Consider the following 20,963-nt stretch of genomic DNA (forward strand, 5'->3'; position numbering starts at 1 on the left):
ACTGGTTTTATAAACCGGTTAAATCCGGTTTTCATATTTTTTTAGTTAGCCCTCGAATATAGTTTTTTGTTACGCACGTTTTCCTTTGTTTGTTGGTTTGTCTGGATCGTTCAACTGCTTTATGTTTTAAACGTGTTTTTTATTTTATTTTAAGATACAAATCTCATGGGCAAGTGGCCCAAATCTAGGAGGGGTACCTTTTATCTTCCCGCCTGTATCTTTTGAAACTTGCCTCGTTTACTTGTCATTCAGTACTTGCGGGAGTGACGCATAGTATTGTGCCTTTGTTATCTTCAATATTTTTATTTAAAATTGTCGGTGATATAAATTCCTACTAATTAATATTTATTACTCTTAATATGTCTAAGATGAAATCAAATGTATGGAATTATTTTGCTCGAAAAAGCAAAGATGAAGCACACTGTTCGAAATGTCAGAAGATAATGAAGTCGTCTGGAGGATCTACATCACCTTTGATGTTGCATTTAAAGAAAATGCATCAGATTGACATTAAACAAGATAACAGCGAACCTCCCGTAAAAATGGTAAGAACATTAGAAATCTTTATCGTTAAAAAATCTATGGAAGAAGAGATTTCAAAATTAGCTGCTTTAGATGGGTTTTCTGTTAATTCAATTGCCAAGAGTGAGTTTATACAATCAAGCCTTCACCTTCAGAGAAATAAATACAATAAATTACCACCAGCCTCAGTGAATGGAATTAAAAATATGGTTCTGAATTATTATAAAACTAAAGAAGAACTCATTCAGCATTTCAAAAATTCATTGGTTTTGGGTGCACGGTATTCATTGATGAATATATGTCTATACAAAATAAAATGTATATGAATATAAATGGCCATTCAAAAGACAATCATTGGTTGTTAGGTCTTATTGAGATTAATGGTTCACTTGATAGCAGAAGAACTGAACAAATTGTGTGGACACTTGAAGGAATTTGGTTTGAACTTGGATGAGGATATTGTTGCCTGCACCACCGATGAAGCAGCAATGATGATTAAGTTTGGCAAGCAAATTACGCCTAATCATCAACAATGTATAGCCCATTGTATACATCTGTCAGTTATAGATTTACTTTATGAAAAAGCAATCAGTTATGGTGCCACAGTCTCTGAGTATCCCAAAGACAATGAAGAAAATGAAAATAATGAAGAAGTTGAAGAAAGACAGCAAGGCATGCTTTATCAAACTGACTTTATCGATGAGCTCATTTATTTCTTCCATCCAATGGCCATTATTACACAAACTATTAACAAAGTCAGAAAAATTTGCAAGCTTTTTCGAAAATCGCCTACCAAAAATGACACATTACAAAATTTTGTTAAAGCAAAATTTAATGGGAAAGAATATAAACTTATATTGGATTGCAAGACTAGATGGGATAGCATATTCTATATGATTGAGAGATTTTTGAAATTGAAAAAAAAGTGCTGCACATAGAGCATTCCAAATGCTCTATGTGCAGCACTGTCAACCAAAGCTGTGTCTGACAATGGCTGGAAAACACTTGAATTGCTACGTGAAACTTTGCAACCAGTTGAAATGATTCTGAAGGCTATAACCTCAGAAGATACAGACTTACTTAAAGCAGTCTTCAATTGAATTTCTGCTTGATACAGCAGAAAATCCATTTGCTTTAAAGTTTCATCAAAGCCTTTTGCAGCGTTACAATGCAAGACGAAATTGCCAAACTGTGGCTTTGCTGAGCTATCTACACAACCCCAAAAAGTTTAGGAAAGAAGATTCAGGTTCTGATTTTCCAAGTAAGCAAGTTTTGAAAAAGGATGCTGAAGAGATTTATCAGAGATTATTTGCAAAACATTCCGAAGGAGTCTTAGCTTTGAATGAAGAAACTGAAAATAAACGAACTGTTCTTTTAGAAGAAAACAGACTCATCTAGTTCCGATGTCGGAGATATACTCATGCGACAGTATGATAGTGTAATCAAGAGATTAACTGAAGAGCCTTCAAAAAACCCGAGTGAATTGGAAATCAGCAGAGAATTTAAAATTTTGGAAGCAACGAGCAGTAGAAGTGAAAAGCTGGAGAAAGTTTATAGAGCACTGCTGACCATTAAACCAACAAGTGTCCAATCTGACAGAGTGTTTTCGATCACTGGTCTCTTTAACACAAAAATAAGGTCACGTCTATCAGGAAAAATGCTTCATATACTGTGTTTTTTAAAGGATCATTTTCAGAAAAAAGCTGAGCAATAAATAGTAAAGTAATTTCCCCAAGCTGTTTTTTTTTTCACATTATTTTTATTATAGGGCTTATTTTTTTGTTTACTATACAAGAAGATAGTTTTTATTCAAAGGATTTGAATACAATTTGTAATTTTGTATAATCTCAGGCTGGTTACCTTTTTGGAGCATTTTAATTTTTTTTTTTACTATAAGAGGTGATAGATTTTGTTTAAAATATTTGATTACGATTTGTACAATCTACCCAAGATAAAATAAATACTTGTGTTATAAGTTTTTAATTATTTTCCCTAAGTCTGAGAAACTTGGTTTTGAAATTTCTCGGTTTTATGCAAGCCCTAGTAAAAACCCACAGGATTCCAGCTATCGGTATCATCGCAAATGTAATAAGATCGAGTTTACTACCCATTTATAATAGATTGCGCTAACAGAAACGCCCAATAAAACAGAAAGTGCAAATTGTTTTTGTTGACCTCCAGAAATGTACTTTGCTAAAATGTGAGCTCACACTGATGATAATAGTGAGTTTTCGCCTTAACCCTGTGAAGTTCTTTTCAGAAAATTTAATTTTGACCGTTATCATGGTGCCGACTAAAAGAATAAGTGACAGCAGTACAGGTGACCCCCGCTTAACGCTGAACATTCGTTCCGGAAAAACAGAGCGCTAAGTGAATCCGCGCTAAGCTAGCGCCGCTTTCCCATAAGGTAACATATGTATTTGTGAGCTGCGGTCGGTGCCATAGGATATTTCCAAATCAATAATAAACAGTAATGAAAAGATGCACAAATGTCGGTCAAAATATTTAATATTCAAATATTTGCACATATAAAATATTTTGCATTACATACGTATAATTATGTGGTAAATACTTGCGTATCAAAAGTAAACTTAAAATTCCAATTAAAATAATGAATTTAATTGATTTAATTTAATGGATGAATTTAATCATGAAAAATGTGTGGATTTTGAGTTGAACTTTGGCCCTCTTCCAAATAAACTAAAAGGGGCATTAATTTTAAATCCCCCGCAGCGTTACCACCCACCAATAAAGTCAAACGATCCTTCGCCTCTTTGAAACCTGGCATGTTTTTTTCTTCTTTCAATATGAAACTTCTTTTAGGCATTCGTTTCCACAAAAGTCCTGCTTCATCTATGTTATAAACTTGTTGAGAAGTATAACACACAATTCCCCTCTTCAATAATTTTAACAAGTTCTTTTTTGAAAGTTTTGGCTCCTTAATCTGCACTAGCGGCTTCTCCCGGGATTTTAAATCTATTCTACCAGTTTTAAATGGTTCCACCTTTTTTTTTTTTAGGCAAGTTTTCTTCAGATCATCATATTGGCTAATCTCTTTCTCTCTCTCTTTTTTTTTTTTTTTTTTTTTTTTAATATTTAACTTAACTGAATTCTGCATTGGAATATTATCTTCAATAAAATTAGTCTTTCCATTTCAATCCTAATAGCTGGCCTAGCCCTAGTTGCTTGCAGTGGAACAGCTATCTTTCCCGCTGCTAAAATTAATTATTTATTTTTTTATAATTGTTCTTACAGTTAAATTTGCGAGTCCTAAATTATGGCACACATCCGCTTGTCGTTGACCGGAATCGATTCGCTTCAAAACGTCTAATTTAATTTTCAAATTCACTCTTTTTCTTACATTTATAGTCTTCGTACTGCGCCCAGACGTTGTTGCATTTTCATTCCTGTCGTTCATTATTAGCTCTTCGAAAATGTAACTCCGTTGGTTACGATACAATGTTCAAGTAAACTGTCCGTTACGCACGATGTCTAATACTGTACTGAGTGATGACTAGACTTCGGATAAATGCATATAACGCAAATATTACAAGCAATATATTTGATCATTTTTTTAAAATGTTGATCTCGTAACTACGTAACAAGTGACTGTACTGCAATTAAATTAGCGTGCGAGAAAATTTCACTGAGCGTGGGAAAATTGCTCAAGTTGGCGTGGGAAACGTTTTAATGCTGTTTTGCTATTCAATTTCAAGCTATCGACTCCATCAAATGAAACGATTTCGTTAAATATGTCAAAAATCTAATCTGTAAAAGAGCGTTATAGTGATCTGTGACAGCGTTATAGTCAGATACGGGTTATAATATAAGAACAGCGTAAAGCGAACCGCGTTATAACGGGGGCCTGCTGTACTAGGAAATCTACCAATAAAAGGAAAGCAATCGATTTGGATCAGGAAATTAAAATAAATAAGCATGTATGAAAATGGTCAAACATTAACAAGTATCAGGCTGAATTCAGATTTGTCAATAATAATATAGTAGCAATATGTTACTAGTCATTCCTGAGTTCTGTATTTTTGGATTATCCGGGATTTGTTTTTTACCAGGATCTATCCCGGTAACAAACTAGATTTTCCAGGATATATCCCGGAAAATTGAGTCTACTGTATTTAAAATAATTGTAGCTGAAGTTCTGTGAATCTCCTACACAATTTTGAAAGAACCCCTGCATCCAGTTGAATTTGGAGTGTGGTACAACATTGTATTGCTGAGCTGATATTTTCAACTAAACAATAAACGTTAAGCTTGTCACATAAATAATGCCTTGGTACATGAACATTAGTATCCTTGGTATCCTTGTGAAACTAGTGAAGTTCAATATGATAAGCTGGACAGATGTGTTTATGTGCAGATGGTGGACATTTATAGTGATTTAATGCATTATTTTAACTCTAAATCATCTAAATTTATATAGATAGTCATGAATTTTATACCTATTTTACTGTGATGTTTAAATACAAGAATCTCTAATTCCTTCTGACTTGTGAATTATACTTTAAATCAAAAAGAAAACTTTTTTTCCCCTTTTACAAACAAGAATACATACAGAAATTACTGTTTATTTTCAATGCACAAACTGTCATAAAACCTTGAAATTCTTCTCTAAATCTGAAACTATTTATTCAGAAATATGGCGTGTGTATATATTATATACAGTAAAAGTATACTGAAGTCCTATGGCCTCTCATACATTTCTAGTCTATAACCTTCAGTAGAAGACATTAGCCAATGTTTCCAGCTTGCAGTTACATCACACATTAAGGTAATTTCTTGGAAGATTCCACTTCTCGAAACCTATAATATAAATCTGTCAAAAAGCAGCTTAAAAATAAATATATATATATATTAAAAAATTAAATGCATCAGTGGAGTGTGTATATACACTCCACCAATATGTACTTACATTTTTTTCCAATAATATAACAATTGGCATACTAACAGGGAAAGGAGCACATATCACAAAACTACTGCAAATAAAATTTACAGTACGGGTTTGAATAATACAAATGTTTGGGAATATGCATAGAGAAACAATAATCAACTTATTTTTTAAAAGTTGATACTGCACATATTGGTACCAACAATAGTATATTTACCATATTGTGGTGGGGCTTGCATGTATCAATGATCTACAGAGCTATGCTTGATGGTAGCTTGCTACAGGTAGGGCCGCCCAAGCCAGAAAGGTTTGTAGGTAGAGACCAGATGAAAAAAAGATACCCTGGACCTCCAGGGTATCTTATAAATGCAGTGGGCCAGCTCTCCATTCATCATAAAACATTCTTTCAATGATAAAAGACCTAACAGAGAAAAAATAGGACAGACAAATAGTAATCGAACTGGCAAATGGAAAAGGATTTTGAATTTTGGCTGCTGGAATGTACAAGGAGTTAGCACAAAACAAGATGAAGTTTTATTGGAATTGGAAAAATATAAATTGGATGTGGCAGTCTTAACTGAAACAAAGAAGAAAGGGAGAGGTGAAGAAATTACTGGAGAATATATTTTCCTTTGGTCTGGTGTCGACCAACATGTAAGAACTAAGGCAACATGAAAAAAAAAAAAAAAAAATATGTGATAGAGCCATTATAAAAATTATCACTTTTATCTATACTAGCAATTCACCCCCATATATAGCTGTCTTTTGTTGATTCTTATTAAATGCTTATGCACGTTTCAGTTGACCAGACATTAGTAGCATTTTTAAGTTCATGCCTAACTCTTCCAACTTAACCAGTGTTTTTGCTATTCTAGCACCAGACAAATAAAAATATTCCAAGAAAGTCAATAAAACCTTCACACAAATTGAATAAAATTCAATAAATCTGAAATAAATTGAAAGTTACTCCTTTTCACTGATGTCTTGTAGTTTACTGTTATTTAATAATAATTACATAGCTGCTAACTTTTGACTTTCAAAAAGCTGGAGATAAGGCATTTTTAAGTAGGAGGGAAAATGAGAATTTTGGGCCAAGGCAGCTGAAAAATTGCAGAGCTCTTCCAAAAAGCATCAGTTCACTACAAAAATCAGGAGGAAACCAGATTTTTTCAGAAAAAGCAGATTTTTTACAGTCCACAGTACATTAGAAATTAAACTTCACTAGGAAAACACATTTTATACAGCCAGATGACTACCAGCATAATATGCTCTAAAACATTAGCTTTACTAACATTTTCTGTCTATAGATTTCTGTTTGGATATTATATTAGAAATCAAACTGATTTTTATTGCTTCAAGAAAGATATTGGGCAGACTTTGTCCTCTTCTGAAATGTTAAATCAATGTTTTGTTCATAAATATTGCCCTGCTGTCTAGTAGGATAGGTGGAACCGGACCAGGATATGTCTGCCGGGGGAAAAGATGACAACGTTGTAGAGCAGATATCATATTTTCAGGGCACAAAAGGTGATGTTGTACACGTTGGAACTAATGACATTAAGAGTAAGACATCTGCACATTTACTCAACAAGTACAAGTCAATGTTGAAAAAAAGTCGCGAGTTAGGGTTGAATGTGAAAGTGTCTGCAATTCTGCCCAGACACGATAGGAGAGAGTATATGATGAGAGCCTTGTAGATCAATTCGGCCCTGGAGAGATTGTGCAAGGCTCAAGGGGTAGAATTTTTAGTAAATACATGGGCTGTGTTAGGGTCGCTAGGAGCAGGTGCATGTACACCAATGCTAGGAGTATTATGGTTAATAAATCTTATGAGCTTGAAGTGCTAGTGAAGACAGCAAAGGCAGATATTGTTGGGATATCAAAGACGTGGTGTCACACAGATATAGGCAGTGCAGAATGTGTATAGGAAGTATAGCCAGGAAAGGAAGGGAGGAGAGATTATGCTGTTAGAAACACAAAATCTAAGGAAGTGCATCTAATTGATGTTGGTGGGCAATGCAGTGCTCAATCTGTTTGGTGTGAAAATAAGCACTGGAAAAGGAAAAACGAGAGTAGTAGGTGTGTGTTATAGGCCTAATGAATCTGAAGAGTATAATGAGCAATTGTGCAGAGAAATAGTGGGCCAGTAAATAAGAATGTCTTATTATGGGAGATTTTAACTTTCCCGATATTGAGTGGAACTTGTGTGTTGGTCGCCACACACTAGCAAGACTTTTGTGGATTTATTGGATGACTGTTTTCTACAGCAACATGTTTGAGAGGCAACCCGAGGGAGTAAGGCAGGCGATGGCAAAAGATGCTAAGAAAAACAGCAAGGATTTCTTTACTTATATAAACTCTAAAAGGAAGGGGATGAATCTGATTGGTCCACTTGACATCGATGGTTCGACTGTTGATGATCCTGCTCAGATAGCAAACAAACTGAATGAGTATTCTGCATCTACATTCACACATGAGGAATTATTAAGGTTTGAAAATGGCAGAAGGTTATCAAATTGTAGCAGGACACTTAATGATTTTGTAATAACTGAAAGCAAAGTGGAGGAGAAATTGTTGAAGTTAAACATAAGAAAAGCACCTGGGGTGGATGGGGATCTATCTAGTTATATTAAAGGAGGCGGCAAAGCAACTAAGCAAACCCTTAGCCATAATTATGAGAGTGTCCTTGGACTCAGGAGGAGGTTCCGACTGACTGGAGATGTGCAAATGTATCCCCAATTCACAAAGGGGGATCGAAGGGTGACATGACTAATTACAGACCAGTTAGTTTAACTTCTGTTCCAGGTAAAATAATGGAGTCACTGGTTAAAGATGCATTGCAGGATCATCTAGACAAGACTGCAGCAATAATTCAGACACAGCATGGGTTTGTTAAGGGAAAGTCTTGTCTGACAAATTTGATAGGATATTATGATGTGGTTACAAAGGAACTGGATGCAAAAAATAATTTTGTTATCATATATTTGGATTTCAGGAAAGCTTTTGACACTGTTGCGCATGGAAGACTATTGTACAAATTGGAGCAGAATGCTATTAAGGGTAAGTTGCTACAATGGATAAAAGGATGGTTAAGTGGGAGAAGACAGAGGGTGGTAATCAATGGGTGCTGCTCTTCTTGGACTAATGTTATTAGTGGAGTCCCACAGGGTTCAGTGTTAGGTCCACTGTTGTTTTGTATATTTATCAATGATATTGATGAAGGTATATCAGGCTTTATGTCAAAGTTTGCAGATGATACAAAGGTTGGCAGGTTTGTTAATGACAGTAATGGCAGTGTGCTACTGCAACAGGATCTAGATAATTTGGGCAGATGGGCTAAGAAGTGGCAACTGAAGTTTAACCTTGACAAATGCAAAGTACTGCATATGGGTAGAAGTAACCCCAGAGAAACGTACCAACTGTGTGGTACTACACTTAAAGTGGTAGAAAATGAAAAAGACCTGGGAGTAACTGTGCAGTCAAATATGAAGTTTTCTGAGCAATGCAGATAGGCTGCCAGGGCAGGTCATGGGGTTTTGTCAATGATATATAGGAATTTTGCTAGCAGGGAAAAGGAGGTGATTATCTCTATGTATAAGGCAATGGTCAGGCCACGCCTTGAGTACTGCGTACAGGTCTGGAGGCTTCATTTTAGGAAGGATTTAGATTTACTTGAGCGTGTACAGAGAAGGGCAACAAGATTGGTGAGGGGAATGAAGGGATCCTCTTACCAAGAGAGGCTTAAGTTCTGCAAATTGCAGCACCTGGAGAGTAGGCACCTGCGAGGTAATCTGATTGAGTTATATAAGGCCTTGAATGGGTTGAGCAAGCTGAATGCTGATGGGATTCTTCCTCTTGCTCAGACTAAGAACCTGAGGGGGGGCACAGTTTCAAATTGAGGAAAGATAGTGTAGTATAGATGTGTGGAAATTTGCCTTTAGCCAGCGGGTAGTTGAACAGGCTTCGATCTTTTGCTGTGGAAGCTAATAGCCTAAATAAATTTAAGGCTGAGCTGGACAGGCATTTCGAATGGAGGGAGGGATGAAATGGGAGGGTTTTTTTTTTTTTTTTGGCTGATGCTGCATAAGCTTGCTTTCTTGCATCGTATGCCTCTAATAATGCTAATTTAACACATGCCAAACTTAAGGAAGGAGTTTTTGTAAGACCCCAAATTAGGAAACTCCTGAAAGACTGTGTTTGACACCCAGTTAAAGGAGGTAGAATTGGCACATGGGGATCATTTAAGGTGGTAGTATGTGGTTTTTTGGGTAATAGCGGCTCACATCTGGTGAGTATGGGCTTGGCACACCCAGGGAGCTGGATATCATTATTCTTCTGTTTCTTGGTGATTCCTTTCTACTTTTGACTCTCTCGGGGTAAATGGGGATTTTTTTTTTTTGGCTGGTGTAGCATAAGCCTAAGGCTTTCGTGCACCCTATGGCTAATAATAATAAATCAGAATCTTTTCTGGTTTAGTCTGCTGTAGTAATCAGTTTACAAAATGGAAGAGTCAGATTTGATAAATGTTGTTAAAATAAATAGCACATAACATTCTTCAACATCTTTAGGAGTAACAACCTCAATACCAGGATGATGTACAAGGGATTTGAAGAGCTATGTTCAAATTTTCAAACGTTGGCATAAAACTCTGGGTACGAGGGTAGCCTGTGCGGACGAAGCTCTTTGACGCTCTTGGAACAGAGAAGTTTTTCCTGATTTATTTTCTGATTTATTAGCTTAAATTGTCATACAAAGGGTACTAGGAAAGTTTTGCAATACAGCTTTGTTTATTTAATTTTTTCAAAGTAATTTCCTCTATGTTCAATACACCTCTCCATTCTCCGAAACCAATCTTTAAACCAGTTCTGCCAAGTTTCACTAGGGAGTAAAGCACACTCGTTGTCCCAAGCCCGTAGAAGGTCCTTATCACTGGAAAACCGCCTCCCTTTTAGCTTCATTTTCACATGCGAGAACAGTGCAAAGTCGCAGGGAGCAAGGTCTGGGCTGTAGGGAGGGTGCTCGAGAAGTTTCAGTCCTGTCGTGGTCAAATATTTGGTGCAGGCTTTGGCGCGGTGAGCTGCAGCATTATCGTGATGGAGGTACCAGGTGTCCATTCTTGACTTTGGCCGCAGGTTCTTCATAGATCCAATGACTTTAGGCAGGCATTGTTCAGTATACCACTTAGCTGTGACTGTCTTCTGCGTGTCCAAAACGACACGTTCCACAATTCCACTCGATTTGAAAAATACAGCTATCATTTTCTTCTTTACAGATCGGGATTTTCTGACAATTACGGGTGTGTCGTCATCATCAAAGACCCAAACTTTGTTTTGAGCCTTGGTCGGCAGATCGTAATAGTACAGCCAAGTCTCGTCACCTGTCACAATGTTGTTCACATACCGAGATTGTCCCTTATCAAACTTTTTTAACATCTCCCGGCACCAAGTCACACGTCGTGCCATCTGCTCTTCAGTCAGCTGATGCGGCACCCAGAGAGAACAAAGTTTCTTCACGTGCAAATGATCTTGCAGAATCGAACGAATTGCTGGTGCATTTAGGCCCAAAGTATCCTCTATCTGTTGGTAGGTCACTCGCCTGTTTTCGTCAAGCATTTTCCTCACAGCAGTAACGTTTTCCTCCGTAACTGACGTTCGTGGCCTTCCCGGCCTCTCAGAATCCTCCAGAGTGAAATTTCCCCTTTGGAATTCTCTATACCACCTGAATATCGTTGTACGATGTGGACAATCATCATCTAGTGCAAGAGTCATTTCTTCTAAGCACTGGTCTATGGTTAAACCACGCACGAAATTATACCGCAAAACTGTCCTTATCTCATTTCGTGACCACGATGCCATCGCACGCACTTTACACTCTCACTACTAAAGAATAACTGAGCCCATCGACTTGGCGCGGTGGCTACTATGCACGTATGAACATGTCTCAACATGCAGCAACAAGCAGCTTCCTGTGATTTATTGTTGCATCATATTGCAAAACTTTCCTAGTACCCTTTGTATTAACTTATTTCTAGAGTAGCTTTATATTCCTAGTTACGATACTTAGTTTAAAGTTGAACTTAGACAGAGATTTTGTAGGCATTACTTAGTATCGGTAACGGTATCAACCGTTACCGATACTAATTGTTATATTAAATTATCTTCTATAAGTAGATTATAGACCTAGTCAGGATCCTTAGTTTATTCTAAATTGAGATAGCGAGATTTGGAAGCTAATCAATACTTACGAGTCCGTAGAAGTACCGTTCGTGAATTCCCGCCATTTTTACACGATAGCATAACCTTAGTGTAGTATAGTGCATAATATAATATTATCAATTAATCAGTAAATCTATTAATCTTGATAAACTTTATTGTCAATTAAATTGTACTTTTAACTCTATATATATATATATATATATATATATATATATATAACGACTTAATCGTAACAAATAATTAATACATAACTATAGTGGTACACGTGATACGGAAGTTATATAAAGGGAACTCGTAGAAAACACTAGATACCGAAAAAATAAATATAAAGCATTATAACTGTTTGGGATATAACTTAAGGATTTAATTTTGTTTTGAAAAGGCTCAAGCTAATGGGAGTGCTGTGGTTCAGGGAGAACTGAGGGGGGCAGTTGCCCCTCTGAATCACAGTCTTTTAAAATGCACTGTTTGCTTGATGTTTGCGGAGCAATCGGGTACGGGACATGATACTGCCAAGGGGGATGTCTTTGTGTGTGCACGATGTAATGAGTGCAAGGAAATGAGGCGAAAAGTCAGCATTGTTATGGGCCTTTATGACAGCTTGAAGGACAGGGTGGATGCCCTCGAAGGAAATAAATTGAGGGGCCCATCAGGCTCTCAGCCGCCCACATCAATGCCAGAGCTTGCACTTGGTCATCAGGCAACACAGAGGCAGAATGCGCTGGTCCCACAGGAACTAGTAGTTGTTGGTGACTCTATTGTCAGGGAAGAGGGGAACATGCTTTTGCAAAAAGGATAGGTGGAATAGGACCAGGGTATGTCTGCCAGGGGCAAAGGTTGATGACGTTGTAGAGCGGATATCATCTTTTAAGGGCACAAAAGGCGATATAGTTGTACACGTTGGCACTAATGATATTAAGAGTAGGAGACCAGCGGAATTACTTAGCAAGTACAGGTCACTGTTGAAAAAAAAGCCGTGAATTAGGGTTGAATTTGAAAGTGTCTGCAATTCTGCCCAGACACGATAGGAGGGAGTATATGATGAGAGCCTTGTCGATCAATTCGGCCCTGGAGGGATTGTGCAAGGCTCAAGGGGTAGAATTTTTTTCAGCCTGGACTGTACTTGTTAACAGGAGAGATTGCTTCTACAGGGATGGGATACAATTAAATAGAGAGGGTGCAAGAATTTTTGCTGATGCTGTCGAGGCAGAGTTAGGTGGGTCGGAAAACTGCTAGTTGGGGGGGATACAAGGACTAATAGATTAACAGTAGCCACTGGCAGAGGTGGAAGTGATTCTTGCACTGCTTCTATTGAAATGAGCAGAAGCCTGAAAAACAAGATGCAGGATATTTCAGAGACTGCTGGGAGTCATGGCGGTACAAGTAAACACATGGGTTGTGTTAGGGTAGCCAAGAATAGAAACAGGTGCATGTATACCTGCGTGTACACCAATGCTAGGAGTTTGGTAAATAAATTTGATGAATTTCAGGTATTGCTCAAAACATCAAAGGCAGATATTGTTGGGATATCAGAGACGTGGTGTCACACAGATATAAGGAATGCGGAACTGGAATTTGGGGAATACAATGTGTATAGAAAGGATAGACAGGACAGGAGGGGAGGAGGGGTTATGCTATTAGTTAAGAAACACATAAAGTCCAAGGAAGTGAAGCCAGTCGACATCGATGGACAGGGCAGTGTCGAGTCAGTTTGGTGTGACATAAGCATAGGGAAATCAAAACTGAGAGTAGGAGTGTGCTATAGGCCTAATGACTCTGATGAGTATAATAAGATAAGATATTGTACAGGGAAATAGAGTGGGCCAGTAAATCAGAGAGTCTTATAATGGGGGATTTTAATTTCCCAGATATTGACTGGAATTTGTGGGTTGGTCACTTGCACACTAGCAAGGCTTTTGTGGATTATTGGATGATTGTTTTCTACATCAGCATGTTCGTGAGGCAACAAGAGAGAGCAATACTCTTGATCTGATTATCATTAGTGATTCTTCATGCATTAAGAATCTGCAGATAAATGAACCACTAGGTGGCAGTGATCACAGTGTGTTGAAGTGGGATTTACTCAAGGCGGTAACTACCATCAGAGGTAAAGGGAAGGGTTTTTGTTTTCGTAAAGGCGACTATGATGGTCTGAGACAATATTTAAATTCTATACAGTGGGACCAACTGATGATGTTACCAACAGCAAACTCAAAATGGGAAGCATTCAAGGAACTAATCTTGGAGGCTACCAGGCTTTACATACCAACTAAGAAATATTGTTCAAGGTTTAGGCCTAAATGGTTGTCAGATGAACTAATGAGACGTGGCAGAGAAGAAAAATGCATGGGATACATACAAATTAATGTGTGACATGGAAGCCTATGATAGATATAAGTTGGTCTGTAACCAAGTCACAAAGGAGATTAGGCAGGCAAAGGCAGACTACGAAAAATCCTTGGCAAAGGATGCAAAGAAAAACAGAAAGGAGTTCTTTACCTATTTAAACTCAAGAAGGAAAGGGATGAATCAGATTGGTCCACTGGATATTGATGGTTCAAGAGTTGAGGATCCTGCTCAGGTGGCTAACAATCTAAACGAGTATTTTGCATCTACATTCACGCATGAGGAGTTATTCAGGAAGGAGAATGATGTAGGTAAAGTAAACATTGGCAGTGAGCTGGATGATTTTGTAATAACTGAGAAGAAAGTGGAGGAGAGATTGTTGAGGATAAACATAAAAAAGGCACCTGGGGTGGATGGGATCTATCCAGTTATATTAAAGGAGGCAGCAAAGGAAGTAAGCAAACCCCTAGCCATAATTATGAGAGCTACTTTGGACTCAGGGGAGGTACCCATAGACTGGAGATGTGCAAATATAACCCCAATTCACAAAGGAGGATCAAAGGCTGACACAAGTAATTATAGACCTGTTAGTTTAACTTCTGTTCCAGGTAAATTAATGGAGGCACTGGTTAAAGAAGCACTGCAGGATCATCTAGACAAGAATTCAGTTATAGCTCAGACGCAGCATGGTTTTGTTAAGGGCAGGTCTTGCCTGACCAATTTGATTGGATACTATGATGTAGTCACAAAAGAAATGGATGCAGGGAATAACTTTGATATTATATATTTGGATCTTAGAAAGGCTTTTGATACTGTTGCACATGGAAGACTGCTACACAAATTGGAGCAGTGTGGCATTGGAGGCAAATTGCTGCTATGGGGATGGTTGAGTGGCAGAAGACAGAGAGTGGTAATCAATGGACACTGCTCAACGTGGAGTAATGTTATTAGTGGAGTTCCTCAGGGTTCAGTGTTGGGTCCGTTGTTGTTTTCGGTGTTTATGAATGATATTGATGATGGGATATCGAGTTTAATGTCCAAGTTTGCAGATGATACAAAGGTTGGCAGGGTTGTTAAGTACACCACTGACGCTATGCTGCTGCAACAGGATCTGGAAAGGTTGAACAGATGGGCTGAGAGGTGGCAAATGAAGTTTAACATTGACAAATGTAAAGTACTACATATGGGAAACAGTAACCCCAGAACAACGTATCAACTCTGCGGTACTACACTGACAGTGGTGGAGAATGAAAAGGACCAGGGGGTAATTGTGGCAGATATGAAGTTCTCTGAGCAGTGCAGACGAGCTGCAAGAGTAGCTCATGGTGTCTTGTCAATGATATACAGGAATTTTTCTAGCAGGGATAAGGAGGTGATTATTCCCTTGTATAAGGCAATGGTTAGGCCACATCTTGAGTACTGTATACAGGTCTGGAGGCCACATTTCAAGAAGGACGTAGAGCTGCTGGAATGGGTACAGAGAAGGGCAACAAGATTAGTGAATGGAACAAAGGCTTGCTCTTACGAAGAAAGGCTTAAGTTTTGCAAATTACAGAGTCTGGAGACTAGGCACCGGCGAGGTGATCTGAGAGAGGTGTATAAGGCTTTGAATGGTTTGAGCATGCTCAATGCCAATGGGATTCTTCATCTTGCTCAGAGGGCATAAATTCAAATTGAGGAAGGACGGATGTCAGATAGATGTGCGGAAATTTGCCTTTGGCCAGCGGGTGGTTGGTTGGTGGAACCGACTTCCATCACTTGTTGTTGAAGTTGATAGCCTAAACAAATTTAAGGTTCAACTGGACAGGTATTTCGAGCGAACGGAGGGGTGAAATGGGAGTGGTGTGTTTTTTTTTTTTGTTTTTTTTTTGGCTGATGCTGAATAAGCTTGCTTTCTTGCATCATATGCCTCTACTAATGCTAATACTAGCATTAGCAGAGGCATATGATGCAAGAAAGCAAGCTTGGACAGCATCAACAAAAAAAAAAAAAAAAAACCCATTTCACACATCCATTTGCTCAAAGTTTATCCAGTTTATCCTTGAATATATTCAAGCTATCAACTTCCACAACAACATATGGAAGTTTCAACTACCTGCTCGTTAAAGGCAAATTTCTGCACATCTATTCTACAATTGTTTTTCCTCAATTTGAATTTATGTCCCCTTGGGTTTATAATCTGAGTAGAGGAAGAATCCCATCAGCACTGAGCCAGCTCAAACAATTCAAGGCCTTATACACCTCAATTAGAATACCACACAGGTGCCTAGTCTCAACACGCTGCAATTTGCAGAACTCAAGCCTCTCTTTGTAAAAGGATCCCTTCATTTGCCCTCACCAATCTTCTTGTCCTTCTCTGTACTCACTCTAGCAACTCTACATCCTTCCTAAAATTAGGCCTCCAGACCTGTACACAGCACTCAAGGTACAGCATGAACACTGCCTAATACAATGGGATAATCACCTCCTTATCCCTACTAGCAAAATCTTGTATATCATTGACAAGACTCCATAACTTGCTATGGCAGCCTGTCTACACTGCTCAGAAAACTTCATATCTGGCTGCACAATTACACACCCACAGGTCTTTTTCATTCTCCACTACCCTAGTGTAATACCACACAGTTATTAGGTTTCTCTGCGGTTACTTCTACCCATATGCAGTACTTTGCATTTGTCAATATTAAACTTCAGTTGCCACTTCTCAACCAATATGCCCGCATTTTCTAGATCCTGTTGCAGAAGCATACTGTAATTAACAACCAGGCCAACCTTTGTATCATCTGCAAACTTGGACATTAAACCTGATATACCTTCACCAATATCACTGATAAATTCAGAAAACAACAATGGGACCAGCACCAAACCCTGGAGGACTCCACTAATAACATTATTCCATGAAGAGCAGTGTCCATTGATTATCACTCTCTGTCATCTCCCACTCAACTACCCTTTCATCCATTGTGGTAACCTGCCTTTCATGTGCAACAGTATCAAAAGCTTTCCTGAAATCCAAGTATATAATATCAAAATGATTTTTTGCATCCAATTCCTTTGTGACCACATCATATCATTCAATCAAATTGAGACACGACTTCCCCTTAACAAAGCCATGCTGTATCTGAATTATTACTGCAGTCTTGTCTAGACGATCCTCCAGTGCTTCTTTAACCAGTGACTCCATTATTTTTCCCGGAAGAGAAGTTAAACTATCAGGTCTGTAGTTACTCACGCTTTGATTCCCCTTTGTGAATTGAGGATACATTTGCACATCTCCAGTCCATGGGTACTTCCCCTGAGACCAAGGATGCTCTCCTTATTATGACTAAGGGTTTGCTTACTTCCTATACCGCTTCCTTTAATATAACTGGATAGATTCCATCCACCCAGATGCCTTTCTTATGTTTAACTTCAACAATTTCTTCTCCACTTTGCTCTCAGTTATTACAAACTCATTTAACTCCCTGTTAGAGTATGATAAACTTCTGGCTTTCCCCTCCATGAATAACTCCTCATGTATGAATGCAGATGCAAAATACTTGTTTAGTTTGTCAGCTATCTAAGCAGGATCATCAACACTCGAACCTTCGATATCAAGTGGACCAATCTGATTAATCCCCTTCCTTCTAGAGTTGATATAAGTAAAGAAGTCTTTGCTATTTCTCCTTTTCCAAAGATTTCTCATAATCTGCCTTTACTTGCCTAACCTCCTTTGTGACTTGATTACAGACCAGCTAATATCTACCATAGGCTTCTGTGTCTTGTGATAATTTATATGCATGCCATGCATTTTTCTTCTCTGCCATGAGTCTCATTAGTTCATCTGACATCCATTTATGCCTAAACCTTGAACAGTATTTCTTAGTTGGATCAAAAAGCCTAGTAGCTCCCACGATTACTTCCGTGAATGCTTTCCATTTAGAATTTGATGTTGGAAACGTCATCAGTTGGTACCATTGTATAGAATTGAAAAACTGTCTGAGATTACTGTAGCTGCTTTACAAAAGCAAAATTCCTTCCCTTTACCCTTGAAGGCAGTTACGTGTTTAAGTAAATCCCACATCAGTACACTGTGACCTGCCACGTAGTGTTTCCTTTATCTGCAAATTCTTAATGCAATAATCAATGCTGTTAATCAGATCAAGAGTATTACTCTCTCTGGTTGCCTCTCGAACATGCTGCTGTAGAAAACAATCATCCACTAAAGCCTTGCTAGTGTGCTAGTGACCAACCCACAAGTTCCAGACAATATCTGGGAAGTGAAAAACCCCCAGTACAAGACATTCTGATTTAGTGGCTCATTCTATTTCTCTGTACAATTGTTTGTTGTACTCATCAAAGTCACTAGGCCTATAACATACTCCTCTCATTTTTGCTTTCACAGTGCTAACTTAACATTGCACTGTCCATCTGTGTCAATTGGATGCTCTTAGATTTCGTGCGCTTCTTAACTAATGGCATAACCCCTCCTCCCTTCCTATTCTGTCTATCCTTTCTGTAAACATTGTACTCCTCATATTCTAATTCTGCACTTATATCTGTGTGTAACCATGTCTCTGATATCCCAACAACATCAGCCTTTAATGTTCTGACCAGCACTTGTTCTTACTCTTAGTTACCCTAACACAGCTCACGTATTTACTTGTTCCACGATGACTCCAATGAATTCATGAAATCCCCGTTGCTCACGTATTTACTTGTTCCACGATGACTCCAATGAATTCATGAAATCCCCGGCAACTTGCTTTCTTGGCTCCTGTTCATTCTAATAGAAACAGTGCAAGAATCACTTTCACTTTTGCCTGTGGCTACTGTTAATCTTTTAGTCTGTGAATCCCCCAAGCTTGCAGTTTTCCGACCCAACTAACACTGCCTCGATAGCTTCAGCAAACATTCTTGCATCCTTTCTATTTCATAAGTTGCACATTTTTTTAGGCTGTAATTCACTGGAAAATCATCTCCTATGGTTCTCCCCCGAGCCACAGCACTCCTGCTACTTTGTGCCCATTGCTTAGCTGCTCTAGTCTGGGGCATGATTTTCATTTGAATACAATTGATTAACAAGGAAAATTAATAAGATTAATTGTCAATACTACATTAATCTAATAGTATTGTTATTAGTTATATTCCTGGCTAAACACAAAGATATATGCCCAACGAGTGATTTGGATTTATAAGTTAATTATAACATGTAACAAAATTATCCAACTAACGTCATTCTAATTGATTCGAACTTTAGATCTACCTATTTACCACAATTAAAAATTTCAATCCCCCCCCCACCAATCACACTATACTATAATAATGGTGGCAAGATTCAAATGAAACAATAGTTCTGTGTATATTAAGTAGTAAACTACAAAATTTCCAACTAAATTAAAATAACAAGCGTGATTAGGACAATAAAGCTACTTATAGAGTAGTACAAAAAAAAAATCAGTGCCTGCACATATATAATCTCGCCCGCACATTTAAAAGAAATAATCAAATTGCTTTATTTGTGCCAGAAGAGAGAAACAGGACAGACTTTTTGCACAAGTGAGGATAACATTCCTGAAATTATCAGCTTGCTTGGCCATTTAGGATTGTTTTCATAGACATATACGTGATTCAGAAGCCCCTCTGTTTTATACTGATTGCTTCCTGTTCGTGCTGTCCTTATGCTTTTTTAAATGTCTGCTTACATTGTATTTCCTGCCATTTGGAAATGAAAAATCACATCTACAGTAGCACATGCACAAAGGCAAACACATTACCTTTTTCAGACTTCACAATACTTGGAAATTCTTGTGTATATCTTCGAAATTTTACTTCACATTTCTTTGGCAGCTTTTCTGCTGCCATATATTATAAACTGTCTATAATTACTTATAAACACTGACAGGATATAGCAGCACTTACTGAGAAGTCTGTAACATATTTTGAGGCATTATTTGAAACATAGTGGAAACAACCTTGGAAAATGTATATAAACATAGATAATCCAGAAAAGGTTAAAACACAAATTTTATAAATACACATACATAAAAGTATAATTAGAGACATACCTCGAAAAACAGAAGATCAGTGAACATTTTTGAACTAATAGTATTTTCAGTTTTAATTTTAGCTGTGTAAGTAGTTATTCCAAGTTCTTCTACACCTGAAATTAAAATTTGTAGATATGTAACATTTTAAGTAACTGCAATCAACAACTTTGTCAGTCAATTCAAAAATGTGTATATATATATATATATATATATATATAAAACAGATAATTCCTATAAAAAAAATAAAACATAAGCCAGTAGCTTGGTAGAGCGAAAGTTAACATAAAAATTAACATAAATTAAAACAACAGGGAGGGGGGAAAGTAAAGGTAACAAGACAGAAACCGTAGCCACAAGTCCCCAAATAATTCAGAGTTCAATTAAATCTAATTTGGTCCATGATTTCACAGATGTCCTCTCAGATATGACAGACAAGCTGTACTTGCTATCTGGGAGTCTATAACGCTAATGGAACTGATATTCGTATGACATTCAAGACAAGTGGACCCAATTTCGGCGAAGTCCGCATGGTCTGTGACAGCCAAATCCTCTGCTTGCACCTTCACGATGGTGGCACTGTTAGTAACTCTGGGTATAACCTCCACACACATGCACACTGTGGGTGACCACCCAGGTGTGAACCAATGTAAGCAGGGGTCGAGGTGTGCCGCCTACACCACATGGGAGGAATGCCACCCCTCTGTGTTACCAGGCAACACTAGGTGGTAGATTACTATCATCAACCGGTGAAATGCCACCACTTTGCTTATTGGAGGCTTGAAGTGGTGGAACCCATGTTTAGTCTCCAGAACTAAGTTCCGGTCAACCCTTCTCCATCTCTTCTATCATGCAGTATGACTGATGACTTTTGAGGTTATGGTGAACATCATGGTGAGATCCAACCTTCCTTACATTTTGAGGGTACAGCTCTAAAATGGTATTCGCAGG

At 37.9% G+C, this 20,963-nt stretch overlaps 1 protein-coding gene across 3 annotated transcripts in view; it reads right to left on the reverse strand.

Annotated features, from left to right (window-relative positions):
- Positions 1 to 5,187: 5,187 nt before the first annotated feature.
- Positions 5,188 to 20,963, reverse strand: part of Mnat9 (microtubule-associated Nat9) — a 146,609-nt gene continuing 130,833 nt past the window's right edge. For all 3 annotated transcript variants that reach the window (XM_090376984.1, XM_090376983.1, XM_090376982.1), the window contains 2 exons: positions 20,034 to 20,128; positions 5,188 to 5,340 (listed from right to left, as the gene is read on the reverse strand). In XM_090376984.1, coding sequence (XP_090233110.1) covers positions 5,221 to 5,340; positions 20,034 to 20,128 — 215 coding nt within the window. In that variant the 3' untranslated portion in view covers positions 5,188 to 5,220. The remainder of the gene's footprint in view (positions 5,341 to 20,033; positions 20,129 to 20,963) is intronic.

Source organism: Mastigoproctus giganteus, chromosome 7, assembly GCF_048544385.1.
Source record: "Mastigoproctus giganteus isolate SK-2022 chromosome 7, ASM4854438v1, whole genome shotgun sequence".
Classification (NCBI taxonomy): Eukaryota; Metazoa; Arthropoda; class Arachnida; order Uropygi; family Thelyphonidae; genus Mastigoproctus; species Mastigoproctus giganteus.